The sequence below is a fragment of the Phyllobates terribilis genome, unplaced genomic scaffold, assembly GCF_046119375.1.
Source record: "Phyllobates terribilis strain yellow unplaced genomic scaffold, ASM4611937v1 Scaffold_3__8_contigs__length_932513732, whole genome shotgun sequence".
NCBI lineage: Eukaryota > Metazoa > Chordata > Amphibia > Anura > Dendrobatidae > Phyllobates > Phyllobates terribilis.
In genome coordinates this window covers 67,976,513-67,990,218 of record NW_027362763.1, presented here as the reverse complement: position 1 = coordinate 67,990,218, position 13,706 = coordinate 67,976,513, and the positions used below count along the sequence as shown (strand labels likewise).

Genomic DNA, 13,706 nt, shown 5'->3' with positions numbered 1-13,706 from the left:
CAATTGTTGTCATGGCAGATGGATGCCTGCATATGTCCCTTTTCCCACTGTCTTGAAGCTTCTGTGTTGTTATGATGCTTGTACTGAAATATTGCAGTATAAAGGATAAATGGTCACAGGTTAAAGTCCCATAAGGGGGACTAAAAAAAATTAATGAAAATGAAGAATTGTTGTTATTTTAAATATTAAAAAGATACAAAAAACATAGGGAACTTTGAATCACCCACTTTATGTAATTCAAAAATAAAGAAAAAAAAGTATATTTGATATTGCCAAAAGTATGATCTGTCAAAATATCAAATTATTCCACCCAAAAGGGTAATATTGTAAATAAAAAAAAGAAAAATGTCAGAAATTATATTTTTCAGTAGGTGCGCTTTTCCAAAACTTGTAATACAGTCATCAAAATATCCTATTTACCCCAAAATTACAGTTCAGCACACAAAGGACAAAACTTTCATCCAGTTAAATCAATGCAAGAAAAATAATAATTAAAAAATGGCAACACAACCCCAAATTTCTTTACACAGATAAAATATTTTTAAGTTAAACTAAAACTGAAAAATGTAAAAATAATACAATTTCGGTATCATGGTAATCAGATAGATCTCAAGAATTATAATACCGAATCATTTTTATCACACAACAAACGCTGTAAAATCAAAACCCAAAATGAAAACAGTGGAATTACATTTTTTTCCCCCAATAATGTACAGTGTATATAGTGCAGCATATAATATTGTAAAACAAGCTTTCATACAGCTGTGTCGAATGAAAAATAAAAAAGGTATAGATCATGAAAAAAACAGAAGAAATAAATAAAAGTGCAAAAACTATAATTGGCTATGTCCTTAAGAGGCTAAGTTTTTGCACTATTTTTTTATAGCATTTATGCTTGTGGAAGCCACTAGGAGGCAATCAATACAAAGGCAATTATATAGCCTCCATGTAACTTAATAAATCAATATGCAGAGGTTGCCGTTTATAGGCAGCATTTAGCAGTTTCACACATCCTGATATTTCCAGTCCTGGAAAAACCAGCACTGGAGATATCTGTGTCCGTGTGCACCTGTGTCGCACACTGTGGCAACCATGTGCTGCACGTGTGCCGCATCAGGATCACACGTACCGGTACCTGGAATTCAGCGTACAGTTAGCGCTGTTCCCTAGTGCCGGGTGCTGAAGCGATCACTCATCATTGCCCCCTGCTTGTGCAGCTATCAGCACCAGCAGGGGACAATGATCAGAGTAGTAGTCTGCTCCCGTTGTGTCCTGGTGTAAAAATATGAATAAAATTAAAAATCCTTAAACTCACCTGTCCGAAGATGGCCTCCACTGTAATCCATGTGACTGCTCATGCCGAGGAGTGAGTGGGCCCCAGACCTCTGCTGAGCTCATGAGCGGTGTCCTGTCCCTCAGTGAGCTCACAGAAGTCCAGGGCTTGCTCTCTGAAGCAAGTTATTCTCCCCTGCTCCTCGGCTTGTGCAGTCACTTCAAGACAGGTGAGTATAAGTTTTTCTTTATTTTATTCTTATTTGTACAGCTTTTGAAGACATCGGAAGCAGAATACAACTATCAACATTGTCCCTTGCCAGCACTGATCGCAGCGCCGGCAGGAGACAATGATGACAACAGCGTTCAGCACCTAGCACTTGGGAACAGCACAAACTGTACACTGATTCCCAGGCACTGGTATATGTCACACTGATTACATAGGGATGTCATCCATGTGTCATCAGTGTGGGACGTTTTGCGGCCCGTGCAGCGAGTAAAAAAAGATGACAGCTTGTTTTTCCCATGGACACACCGTCCGTGGAAACACATTGCCATGTGCACAGATGCATTCATTTGAATATGTCTACATGTGTCACTGTCTCCAGTATGTGTTGAAACTGTCACAACACGTACTAGGAACAGTGACGTGTGAAAGAGCCCTAAATATGTAAGGGAAAATTAAGATTTGGAAAGAGCTCTGAATCTCATGGCTGCAATGATTATATTGCTACACTGCTGGCATTGACTTTTAAGGGGGCAATTTGCAACAAAAAATGTAGGGGAGGACTGTTGTGGCTTTAATGGTGCAATATAGGTATTGTTTTGCTGCTGTCGCTGCCACTAGGAGAGTCCCAACTGCATATAGCATATATGTATATAGCCTGTGCATTATATGGCAGCAATATTTATTTGTACGATATGGTAGCTTTATTTAGGAAAGCATCTGTATGCAGATACAGTCTAACTAAAATACTGGGTCGTTTCAAGAATACATTTCTTTTATTGATGTTGAACAAACCTAGGTAGAGATGAGCGACTCTCCAGAAATTGTTTTTTGGGCAAATTTGTTTTAATAAGCCAACAGATTCAATTCAACCTGGAAACAATCTGTTCAAATTACCAAAGCAACTTCTTTACAGACTCAAAAAAAAGCAAAGAATTTTACTAGATCTTCAGCAGAATCTGTCAAAAACTTTAGTTATTCTGGTGATGTATCATTTACTGGGCTACTTGCTGCTCTTTGCTCTGCTGCAAATTTATCAGTTCTCTGAATGCTGCGCCATGTGTAACCCCGCCCAGAACACTGATTGGCTGCTTTCTGTGTACACTGTACATAGGCAGTAAGCTGCTAATCAGTGGTTGGGGCGGGGTTATACAGAGCTCAAGAATATGGAGGACTATGTGGAAGTAGGTTTAAAAGTCATTCAGTGATAAAATCACTCTTTTAAAAGCAGCATATTATCAAACATTCGACAAGTAGCCCACTACATTACACAGCGCTGGCATCAGGGTCTCTGTCTCTACATCGTGTCTATACCAGTTCTAGAAGTCTATTTGGACAGAATTATTCATTAAATGCCGACCTCTATGGATTAATCTGTGCTTATTTTATTCAGGTGTTCTCTTTTCCCATGGAGAGAATTGGAAAATGATGAGAAAATTCACTCTGTCGACACTGAGAGATTTCGGCATGGGGAAGAAAACCATAGAAAATAAGATCAGCGAGGAATGTGAAAACCTGATGCAGACATTTCATTCTTATGAAGGTAAGTACAGCTCATAATAAGAATGTACAGCGTAGCATTCATAGAAAGAAAGGAAAGAGATTTTAACAAAAAAGCTTACACTTCGGAGATGATAAAAGTTGCTGTATGGGGTAAAGATGATAGTTGGTTTATCCACCGCCAGTGCTCTGAGAATCATTGAGAACAGTAAAGTTATTGACTGGCAGATGTTTATAGTTATAATGAAATTAATGTATAGCTGTCCCTCTGTATAGCTGATACGTAGAGATGGGTGAATCTTTCGAAATTGAAATTTGCCAAATTTACCAAATTTTATCTGAATCAAAAGTACTGCAAAGCCTCCAGTGGCTCTGAGAAGATGTGTATGACAGTCTTCTCTTTTCCCTCACGCATTAATTGTCTTAACTGCTGTGCTGTCACACACTAAGGGCTTATGTAGACGTCCTTGCACATTGGGACGATCTTGGACCGCAATGCTCGGACAGACTGCGGCTTTCCTGACCTCATTAAAATATATGAAGCTATTAAGCTCCGGTTGAGAGCATTGCAGTCGAAGATCAAACAGATGTGCACGGACGTCTGAATGAGCCCTAGTTGTAATGTTTCTTCAGTGGTTTATGATTTTTATGATTTTTTTTCTCTCTCTATCTCTATTGCTAAGCTTTGAGCTGTGAAGTCTTCTTACTATCCAGAATCACCACAAGCTGGCAGCTGCCCTGCCTCAGCTTTTATACAGGCTATCACAGTCCCTCCTGGCTGTGCGGTAACAGGTGAAATCATAGTGACAAAGCATTACGGGGAAGCGCACCGCATAACAAATAAAGTCATGAGAGCCTTCTTTGGATAATGCAATCTTCTACTACTGAATAAGATAACAATTTTTATTAAGTACAATTTAAAAAGTAGAAAAAACATGCAAAGAAACTCGAATAGGTCGGAAAATCAATGAGGGGTACAGCACCAATCAAAAAAAAAAAAATTAAAATATAACAGTCAAATTTATTTGATCATTGAATGTATACTGATGTGGTTAACTAAATTATATATATAGCAACCACCGGGCAGACAGTTCAAGTTACTTAGTTACAAGTGTCCACGATTATATATAAGTAAAGTAACTGTGCATATAAATAAACATACTAAAATCCATGAACATAAGTCAGTATGCCAGTCCATATAATATAAATGACAGAAACAAGAGGGCAAAGGTAAAATAATTATTATGTAAGTGGATAAATTGACAGTGCAACAAGATCACAATAAATAAGTGATCACCTATACATTAGCCATTCCACAAGAGTAAATCATTCCAAGTGGAACAAGATGACAGAACACACAGATCACAAAACCCAGGGAGAGAGAAAACCTAACGTCATATGTTATGACATTGAGACTAAGCAGAAACCACACAGTACACATACAGTGATGGCCAAAAGTATTTGTACCCCTGCAATTCTGTCAGATAATACTCAGTTTCTTCCTGAAAATGATTGCAATCACAAATTCTTTGGTATTATTATCTTCATTTAATTTGTTTTCAATGAAAAAACACAAAAAGAATTGTCCTAAAGCCAAATTGGATACAATTCCACACCAAACCTAAAAAAGGGGGTGGACAAAAGTATTGGCACTGTTTGAAATATCATGTGATGCTTCTCTAATTCGTGTAACTAACAGCACCTGTAACTTACCTGTGGCACCTAACAGGTGTTGGCAATAACTAAATCACACTTGCAGCCAGTTAACATGGATTAAAGTAGACTCAACCTCTGTCTTGTGTCCTTGTGTGTACCACATTGAGCATGGAGAAAAGAAAAAAAACCAAAGAACTGTCTGAGGACTTGAGAAACCAAATTGTGAGGAAGCATGAGCAATCTCAAGGCTACAAGTCCATCTCTATAGACCTGAATGTTCCTGTGTCTTCCGTGCGCAGTGTCATCAAGAAGTTTAAAGCCCATGGCACTATGGCTAACCTCCCTAGATGTGGACGGAAAAGAAAAATCGACGAGAGATTTCAACGCAAGATTGTGCGTATGGTGGATAAAGAACCTCGACTAAAGTCGAAACAATTTCAAGCTGCCCTGCAATCCGAGAGTACCACAGTGTCAACCCGTACTATCCGTCGGTGTCTGAATGAAAAGGGACTGTATGATAGGATACCCAGGAAGACCCCACTTCTTACACCGAGACATAAAAATGCCAGGCTGGAGTTTGCCAAAACTTACCTGAGAAAGCCTAAAACCTTTTGGAAGAATGTTCTCTGGTCAGATGAGACAAAAGTAGAGCTTTTTGGGAAAAAGCATCAACATAGAGTGTACAGGAAAAAAAAAGAGGCATTCAAAGAAAAGAACACGGTCCCTACAGTCAATCATGGCGGAGGTTCCCTGATGTTTTGGGGTTGCTTTGCTGCCAAGGGCACTGGACTGCTTGACTGTGTGCATGGCATTATGAAGTCTGAAGACTACCAACAAATTTTGCAGCATAATGTAGGGCCCAGTGTGAGAAAGCTGGGTCTCCCTCAGAGGTCATGGGTCTTCCAGCAGGACAATGACTCAAAACACACTTCCAAAAGCACTATCAAATGGGTTGAGGGAAAGCATTTGAGACTTCTAAGGTGGCCAGCAATGAGTCCAGACCTGAATCCCATAGAACACCTGTGGAGAGATCTCAAAATGGCAGTTTGGAGAAGGCACCCTTCAAATATCAGGGTCCTGGAGCAGTTTGCCAAAGAAGAATGGTCTACAATTCCTGCAGAGCATTGTAAGAAACTCAGTGATGGTTACCGGAAGCGGTTGTTCGCAGTTATTTTGGCTAAAGGTTGTGCAACCAAGTATTAGGCTGAGGGTGCCAATACTTTTGTCTGGCCCATTTTTGGAGTTTTGTGTGAAATGATCAATGATTTGATTTTTGCTTCATTCTCTTTTGTGTTTTTTCCTTGCAAGCAAATTAAATGAAGAAAATATTACCAAAGAATTTGTGATTGCAATCATTTTCAGGAAGAAATTGAGTATTATCTGATAGAATTGCAGGGGTGCCAATACTTTTGGCCACCACTGTATATCCCAATAAGATGGTGCAGTATTTCCCAGTAGGGTCTGTCCGACGTGTGTTTCACCGCTTAGAGGTTTTGATGAGGATTGGTGCTGTACATTGGTTTTCCCACCTATTGGAGTTTTTTGTCTGTTTTTTCTACTTTTTAAATTGTACTTAATAAAAATTGTTATCTTTTATTCAGTAGTAGTTGTGTAGTTTCTATAGGTGCTTTCTGTTTGTAAGGGTTACACAACTCATTATATGCATATTTCTTTGTGTGAGCTAATGCAATGTTCTGTAAAATTACTGTGTGGACCTTTTAGGCTATTCACGTCACGTGAAGCAAATCACAATTTGTTCAAAATCGTCAGTTTTTTAGGTTGAATTAATTCACTCATCTCTAGTGATAATTATTCAGTGGGGGTCAAGTGGAAGGATCAGTCATTAGAATGGACAACTCCAATCCATTCTTCTTCGATTGCGGCACTATTGTTCTCTTCAAAATTTGGTACAAAAAAAAAGACGCAATATACTGTGTGCACAATTATTATGCAGTGAGTATTTTGTCTATATCATTATTTTTATGCAGATTTTCCACCTCTGAGCTGTATAAATATGAATGCTTATTGGATGAAGCAGATCAGGTGATAAGTATTAGTGTAATGGGGCGGTGAGGCCTAAAGGAACAACGCCTTTTATCTCGGTGTGCAGAATTATTAGGCAGCTAGTTTTTCTCTGTCAAAAAAAGAGATTTAACTGGCATTGAAAAGTCAAATAATTGAAAAATCATACAAAGGAGCAACAGTCTTGAAATTTGTGAAAAAGACTCACATGGACATCTAAAGATTTGTGAAAAATCAAAAGTGAAGTGACCAGGAATCTATAATCCTTCAGTGTTGTCATATTTCAGAACTGCAATCTCCCTAGAGGCCAGAAGTACAAGATGTTCAGTGGTGGTCGGGCACAGACTCCTCCCTTTTGGCCGTGTCTCTGAACACTAAACACCTTGTACTTCTGTGTCTTCCTCAGTGGTGGTCGGCCTCAGCCTCCTCACCTTGGCCATGTCTCTCAGTACTGAACACCTTGTACTTTTGTGTCTTGCTTAGTTGTGGCTGGGCTCAGCCTCCTCAACTTGGCCTTGTCTCTGAGCACTGAACACCTTGTACTTCTGTGTCTTGCTCAATGGTGGTCGGCCTCAGACTCCTCACCTTGGCCATGTCTCTGAGCACTGATCACCTTGTACTTCTGTGTCTTCCAGACTGATGGTTGGCCTCAGCCCCCTCACCTCGGCCATGTCTCTGAGCACTGAACACCTTATACTTCTGTGTCTTCCAGACTGGTGGTCAGGCTCAGCCTCCTCTACTTGGCCATGTCTCTGTTAACTGAGTACCTTGTACTTCTGTGTCTTGCTCAGTGGTGGTCAACCTCAGCCTCCTCACCAGGGCCATATGTCTGAGAACTGAACACCTTGTACTTCTGGCCTCCAGGGAGGCTGCAGTTATTGAATATGGCAGAAATGAAGGATAATGGCCTCCTGGTCACTTCACGTCTGATTCTTCTCAAATCTTTGGCAATTAATGTCTTCTTTTCTCAATGCATTGTTTGCAACCCTGTTGATTAATCGTAACAAAAGTAGTGATTTTGAGACGTTAAGTGTATAAGATCAGTCCCATACATGCAATTTACTAGACATGAGAGATCTGCCAGCTGCTTCTAGGCTAACAAAGGGCCCCTTACCTACTGGGTACTTATCCAGTTGAATAAGTGGCACATATGGCATGTCTACTCCTAGTGAGTACTGGTCGTGCCAAGGTCCTTTCTGTTGATTAGTATGCAACATCTTTACATCTTTCAACGTAAAAGTCAAACCTTGACCACATCTTTGACTTACTTTCAGGAAAACCCTTTGATAACCAGTTCATCATGAATACTGCTGTAGCCAACATAATTGTGTCCATTCTTCTGGACCAAAGATTTGAGTATGATGACCCAACGGCACTGAAGCTCATTGGTTTAATTAATGAAAATATCACGATCATTGAAACTACAATGGTTAAGGTAGGTTTCTCTACACAATTGCTACATTTTGTATTGTAAAGATCTTGAATTCCTGTGAAAAAATGCCAGTACCCTTTATTCCATAACACTCATCACAAAGATCTATACACAGAGTTAGGCATGTCCATCAAAGTAACTAAGAGCCCTCTAGTGGGCCCAGGCCAAAAATAATCCTGAAGAAAACCAAAATTGAAGATTACTTTAGAGGTAATCACCACTAGAATCAATTTCCTGTGGGTGATATATTATTACTTTTTATTTATTTTTTATATCTCCAAGATGACATTGTTTCCCTGCCTTCCCGTTTCCTGCTTGCCATGGGGCGGTGCGCTCCTGATGATGGAGTTTGTGTTGGCTGCACAATGGATGAACCTCTAGTTCAAACTTCACACTCTCTAATTTTACTAGTAGAGGCAGCTTTGACTGTCCAGCAACAGAGAAGCATAGGGACACTGAGGCTGGCCTGATCCAGGGATCCTACTAGCTTCAGATCAGTTCTTGCAAGCAATATAACAAAGAGTTTGCAAGCATGCGCTCCTAGGAAACTGGTGGCTGCAGAGGTTTTTGCAAACACTTTGCAATTCTAAAGATATACACACATGAGCCAAACACTTTACCCTAAAGATTACTAAAGAAAACAAGTTCTCTATAGTACATAAACTAAAAGAGCAAAAAATTGCTATGAGCCAACCAACTGTGTAAAATAGAAAATTCACTCCTATGTAGAGATTAGATTCAAGGCTCAAAGTAGACTGAAACTAATAGATTAAATTTATGGCAGACCAAGTGTCTAGTGGGCTGGGAGGGGGTTTCAATCATTATTATTTTTTCACACGTGAAAAATGGTCCATTTTATTTCGTTGTGCTGGACCCATTTTTCCTCTGTCTTTCAGATATTACCACCCTTGTTGCATCTGTTTTTCACATATAAATAGAAAAAACTATTCTTGATCTCTGCGGCACATTAAAAAGTAAAATAAGGGCAGTACACTGTTGATATTTATCTCAGATACATATTTTTTTCACTAGGACATTGACTTGTATCCGCAACATGGATCAAGGTGGGATGTCTGGGGTTTTTTGGGGGTGGTGGGTTTTTCAGACAATCGATCCATATAAAAAAGGACATCTGAAAAGGCACATTAGTAAAATTAATAGACCTATTAGTAAAATTAATAGATAGCACGCTACTTATAAAAAGTGATGGCTTAAAGGATGTGCGGCATCCCGGTACCCGTTCTACTGCTGCTAAATGAGACAGTCGTAGTGTGGTAGTAGATTTGTTCCATTGTGTGTACTGAGTTAAGGGATTTAATACATTGCATTGTAAATTGTACTTTCCTGCCATCTGCTGGCCAATGTGTGTATATGAAGTAATGATTAATATCCACACAACAAGCTGCCATAGCAATAGCTGAGGGGAGTCTCCCAGCTCTGGCCACACTGACTGAACGCTGCTACAGACCAGTTGTGGGCGGTTCCTGCTGCCTCAAAAAGATTGAGGAGAGACATTATGCTCTCAGAGAAGAGTTTTCAATGCCAGTCTACGGTGAGGGGACATTTTTCCTCACATAATCTCCTTCACAAAAAGAGTGAAGTGTCTTCTAGTCAGGAGAGAGAAAGCTGTACATGGACTGTCCAGCTCTCTGGTTATCCTGATCGCTTCTAACCAGGACCAGATCCTCGTGGCTGCCACGCCACTGACTTTGATTAAACCTACCCCCTGCGAGAGGGAACGGTGGGATAAAAACTGTGAGTACATCCACACTTTAGTGTCTTTTCCACAGAGAGCCAATCTGTGAAGGTCCCTCCATCAGTGTAATATTTCCTGGACTGTGCATAGCAATTCCTGTACAAGCAAGTGAAGAGAACTCTGCTCCAGCCACCACGAGAGGCCATAACAATGCTTTACTCATGAGGAGAACACCATTACTTTATATGCACAATATACTGTGCCTGTATGAGACACTGGACCCTGTTACCTGCTTCAGTAATTTGTTATGGTTATAAGTTCACCTGCGTGTCTGACTGCTTGAGATTGCACAAACCTCACGGGCTCTCCAAAACCTGCACCCAGACATCACCGCTACAGGAGTGCCCCTGGGGGGTCCTATACATCCACAAGTGCCACCTCCCGCTTCTGAAATTTTTGTGGACATAAGGAAAGCATTGAGGGGTCCAGCGACCCACTTCAGCTACCATGACATCATTATCTGCTGCCAGTGGGGCTACACACCCCAGCTGGCCCTTCTGCAACATCTGGCGCCTCCCCAGTGGCCCACCACAGATGGAAGAAAGAAAAGGACTTTTGTTGTATTCAAGGAACCAAACCTAGTCCAGAAAATTTTAAGTCTATAGCATACAGAGGAGTCAGGGCCTGGTTGCTACTTCTCCTTTCATACGCCTTAGGCCCGGCTCACATGACTGGATGATCTCAATGAACAGGCTGACAACGTGTCTCCTGACCTATGAAGCTGTAAGTTCTGGTCAGTCCAGGCGTTGCGATACATATAAGGACACTAAACCATGCTTTTGTGAACCCGGCCTTATAGCTATCCACTGCGGGATGTGAGCATACTAATGGATCTAGGGGCACAATAGCATTTGAATTAATCTGTGTATAATTTTTGCAACAGAAGAACTTTGACTCCAAAACAGTGAATGAATTGCCCCAACCAGCTTTATTTTAATTGTGCTCAAAAAGCCCCACATTTTCAAAAAAAATCTGGCCAGTCCTGACCACTATTCATACTATGCATGGTATATACTCACATAGATTCTACTCTTCTTTTTTCTCTCCTTAACTTATATGTTTGACAACAAGGATGGCAATGAATATAGAGGAAGAATATAAATTTTGAAAATGTTTCCACCATGTAGCAGGCAGAGCAGGATGATCTGACACCTCGTGATAGTTGTATTCTATTAAATGGAACTGACATTTGTGATCTTTTTATATTAAGCTTTTTAACAGTTACCCCACTCTGATCAGCTGGCTGCCAGGGAGCCATCGACGACTAGGTGAAAATTTCAGAGAAATGAAAAAGTTTGTCACAGACACATTTACCAATCAGGGAAGAGAAATTGATGTGAACAATCTGAGGAGCTTCATTGACGCTTTCCTAGCAAAGAAACAAGAGGTAAATATTCCATTATGCTATTAAAGGGCCATATCGACCTAAAATTGTTGTAAAAACTACAGTTTTATTTGTATTGGTGTTCTATACTGTGCCTTTTTATCCAATTTTCCATATGTCTGCATACAGTGCCCTTCTTTTTAACACAGCAATTTAATGCCTTTAACTTACTGTTAACCTTGGATTTGCACCAACTCTCTAAGCATGGTGCTGCTTTCTTTTACTGATTTATTTTACCTGTCTATGTATCCATCATAAGAAATTTCATTCTGTTGAAACTTTGACTCAAATTACAACTACAACTCATTTATGCACCAACAGTAAATAGAATTGAATGGTGAATCAAATAGTTATGTGATTTATTTTTCCAATTTATTGGGTATGCACAAGCAAAAAAAGTTGGGAGACTTGAAATGTGCACAGTATAAAGCAACAGATAGTTCATATTGTGGAGTGCACTATAGTAGGGTAGTGTGTATTTTGCCTTAGAAGACAGCGGATTAAAGTTTTTAACGCACCACTTCAGCTTGTTTTTTTTTTCTGCGCTGGAGCGCTGCTTCTAATCTAAGGTCCCTGACCGTAGTCTTATACTTACCGTCCACTGTCTTCACCTTTTATCGGCACCACACCAATCCCACAGCGCAATCTTGTGGTCGCAATTAATGACTGGTTGGAAATGAAAAGTAGTGATGAGCGAGCACTGAAATGCTCGACTGCTCAGCACTCGAATAGAGCAAGTCGGATGTTCGGAGAGGCTCGACTCAAGTACCAAGTATATTGGAAGTCAATGGGAAACTCAACCATTTTTTCGAGAGACTCTAACAGAAGGGCTAGGGTGGCAGGAAAATCACTGAAATGGAGAGCCTCATATACATTCTGTTAAAATTATTCGGTAATGGAACTCCTATACTCATAATGCCTATGTAATTAGTGCAAAGGCCGTCAAAAATAAGAAGGAGTGACTTCAATAAAACATGGAAGACACGATGAGGAGGGCCTCAGAAATGTTTCCCATTTTTAAGGAGGGGGATTTATAGACTGGTAAAGCCTATGCACAAAGTGCAAGGGCTGCCAAAAATTACTGTTATGGCCATTATCACACACGACCATGCTTGGTTGTAGGTTCAGCTGCAAGAGCAACAGATCTGTCTGGTCTCTTTTACCTTTCCACAACTCTGCAGAAGTGTGCTGTTTGTCACTTACATAAATTATTTTCTGTAGAACCTGTTGCTGCTTCATCAAGGCAGTGCTTCCAGCTTGCCACTGATATGGACGATGTGTACCGAGATGACAATTCAGTGATGGGGAGGAGAAAGGGGTGCTGGAACTAGTGTAGGAGGTGGAGAAAACCCTAATGGAACTAGGGCCCACAATCCTAGGCATCAGTAGCATAGTGCTGTCCCAGAGTCCAACTTGGTCCCAGCCTCCACAAGGTCACCCAGTGTGCCGTCAGGGAAATGTAGTGTCCCTGGCACTTGTCTTCATGTTGTTCATTAAGCTGACCTTCTCAGTAACTGCATCGGTAAGGACATGGGTGATGCAATGGGTCGCGTGCTGGTGTAATGTACGGATGGCATACTGGGAAAAATAGTGGTGGTTGGGGACCTGGTACCGAAGGACGACCTCCGCCATGAGTTTGCGGAAATATTCAGTGTCCAAAAGCCTTAGTGGCAACATTTCCAGGGTGAACAATCTGGAGATGTGCCCATTTAGTGTTTAGGCCTGTAGGTGGGTGATTGAGTATTTGCATTTGCATTCAAATGCTTGGGATAGGGACAGCTGAATGCTGCACTGGGACAAAGAATTGGAGGTGGTTGTTGATGGTGGTTGTAAATGTGCAATGACAGGTGCAGGGCTGGAGGCATCTGCTCCTGTGTCCTGGACAGGGGTTTGGCAAACATGTAGCACAGGGGAAGAGACAGGGGTGTCACTTGGAGACAGTGATTGTGGACCCAGACCTTTGGCCCACCTAGTCAGGTGCTTTGATGACATGTGCCTGAGCAAGCTGGTGGTGGTAAGGCTAGTAGACATTAGGCCTGTAGAATCGGCATCTCTGCCCTGTGCTATGCAGAGACGCCATCCCCCTAACTGCCGTGCTCCTGCTCCGACATCCTCCGGCCTCCCTGCTGCTGCTGCTGGTGCACGCAGCTTCCCGGGCACTGTGATTAGGGCGCGCGCACTGCCTCCATGTGAATGGGGCCGTGTGCGGCGTCCTAAAAAATCCCCCGCCAATAGCCGGAGGACTCTCCCTATTTAACCCCTTAACAACATTAGACATACTAATATGCGTCTGTGTCCTGGGACTTAAGAGCCAGACCCGTATTAGTACGTCATCACGATCGCACGTGCACACAGGCTGTGCGGGCGCGATCGCCGCCGGGTGTCAGCTGATTGTCACATCTGACACCCGGTACTATGTGCAGGGAGCAGTACCGCACCGCTCCCAGCACATTAACCC

General features: G+C 41.4%; 1 protein-coding gene across 2 annotated transcripts in view; it reads left to right on the top strand.

The window, feature by feature from the left end:
* The window catches only part of LOC141258818 (cytochrome P450 2C23-like), an 83,420-nt gene that overhangs the window by 27,627 nt on the left and 42,087 nt on the right, over window positions 1-13,706 (top strand). For both annotated transcript variants that reach the window (XM_073673974.1, XM_073673975.1), the window contains 3 exons: window positions 2,892-3,041; window positions 7,951-8,111; window positions 11,075-11,251. In XM_073673974.1, coding sequence (XP_073530075.1) covers window positions 2,892-3,041; window positions 7,951-8,111; window positions 11,075-11,251 — 488 coding nt within the window. The remainder of the gene's footprint in view (window positions 1-2,891; window positions 3,042-7,950; window positions 8,112-11,074; window positions 11,252-13,706) is intronic.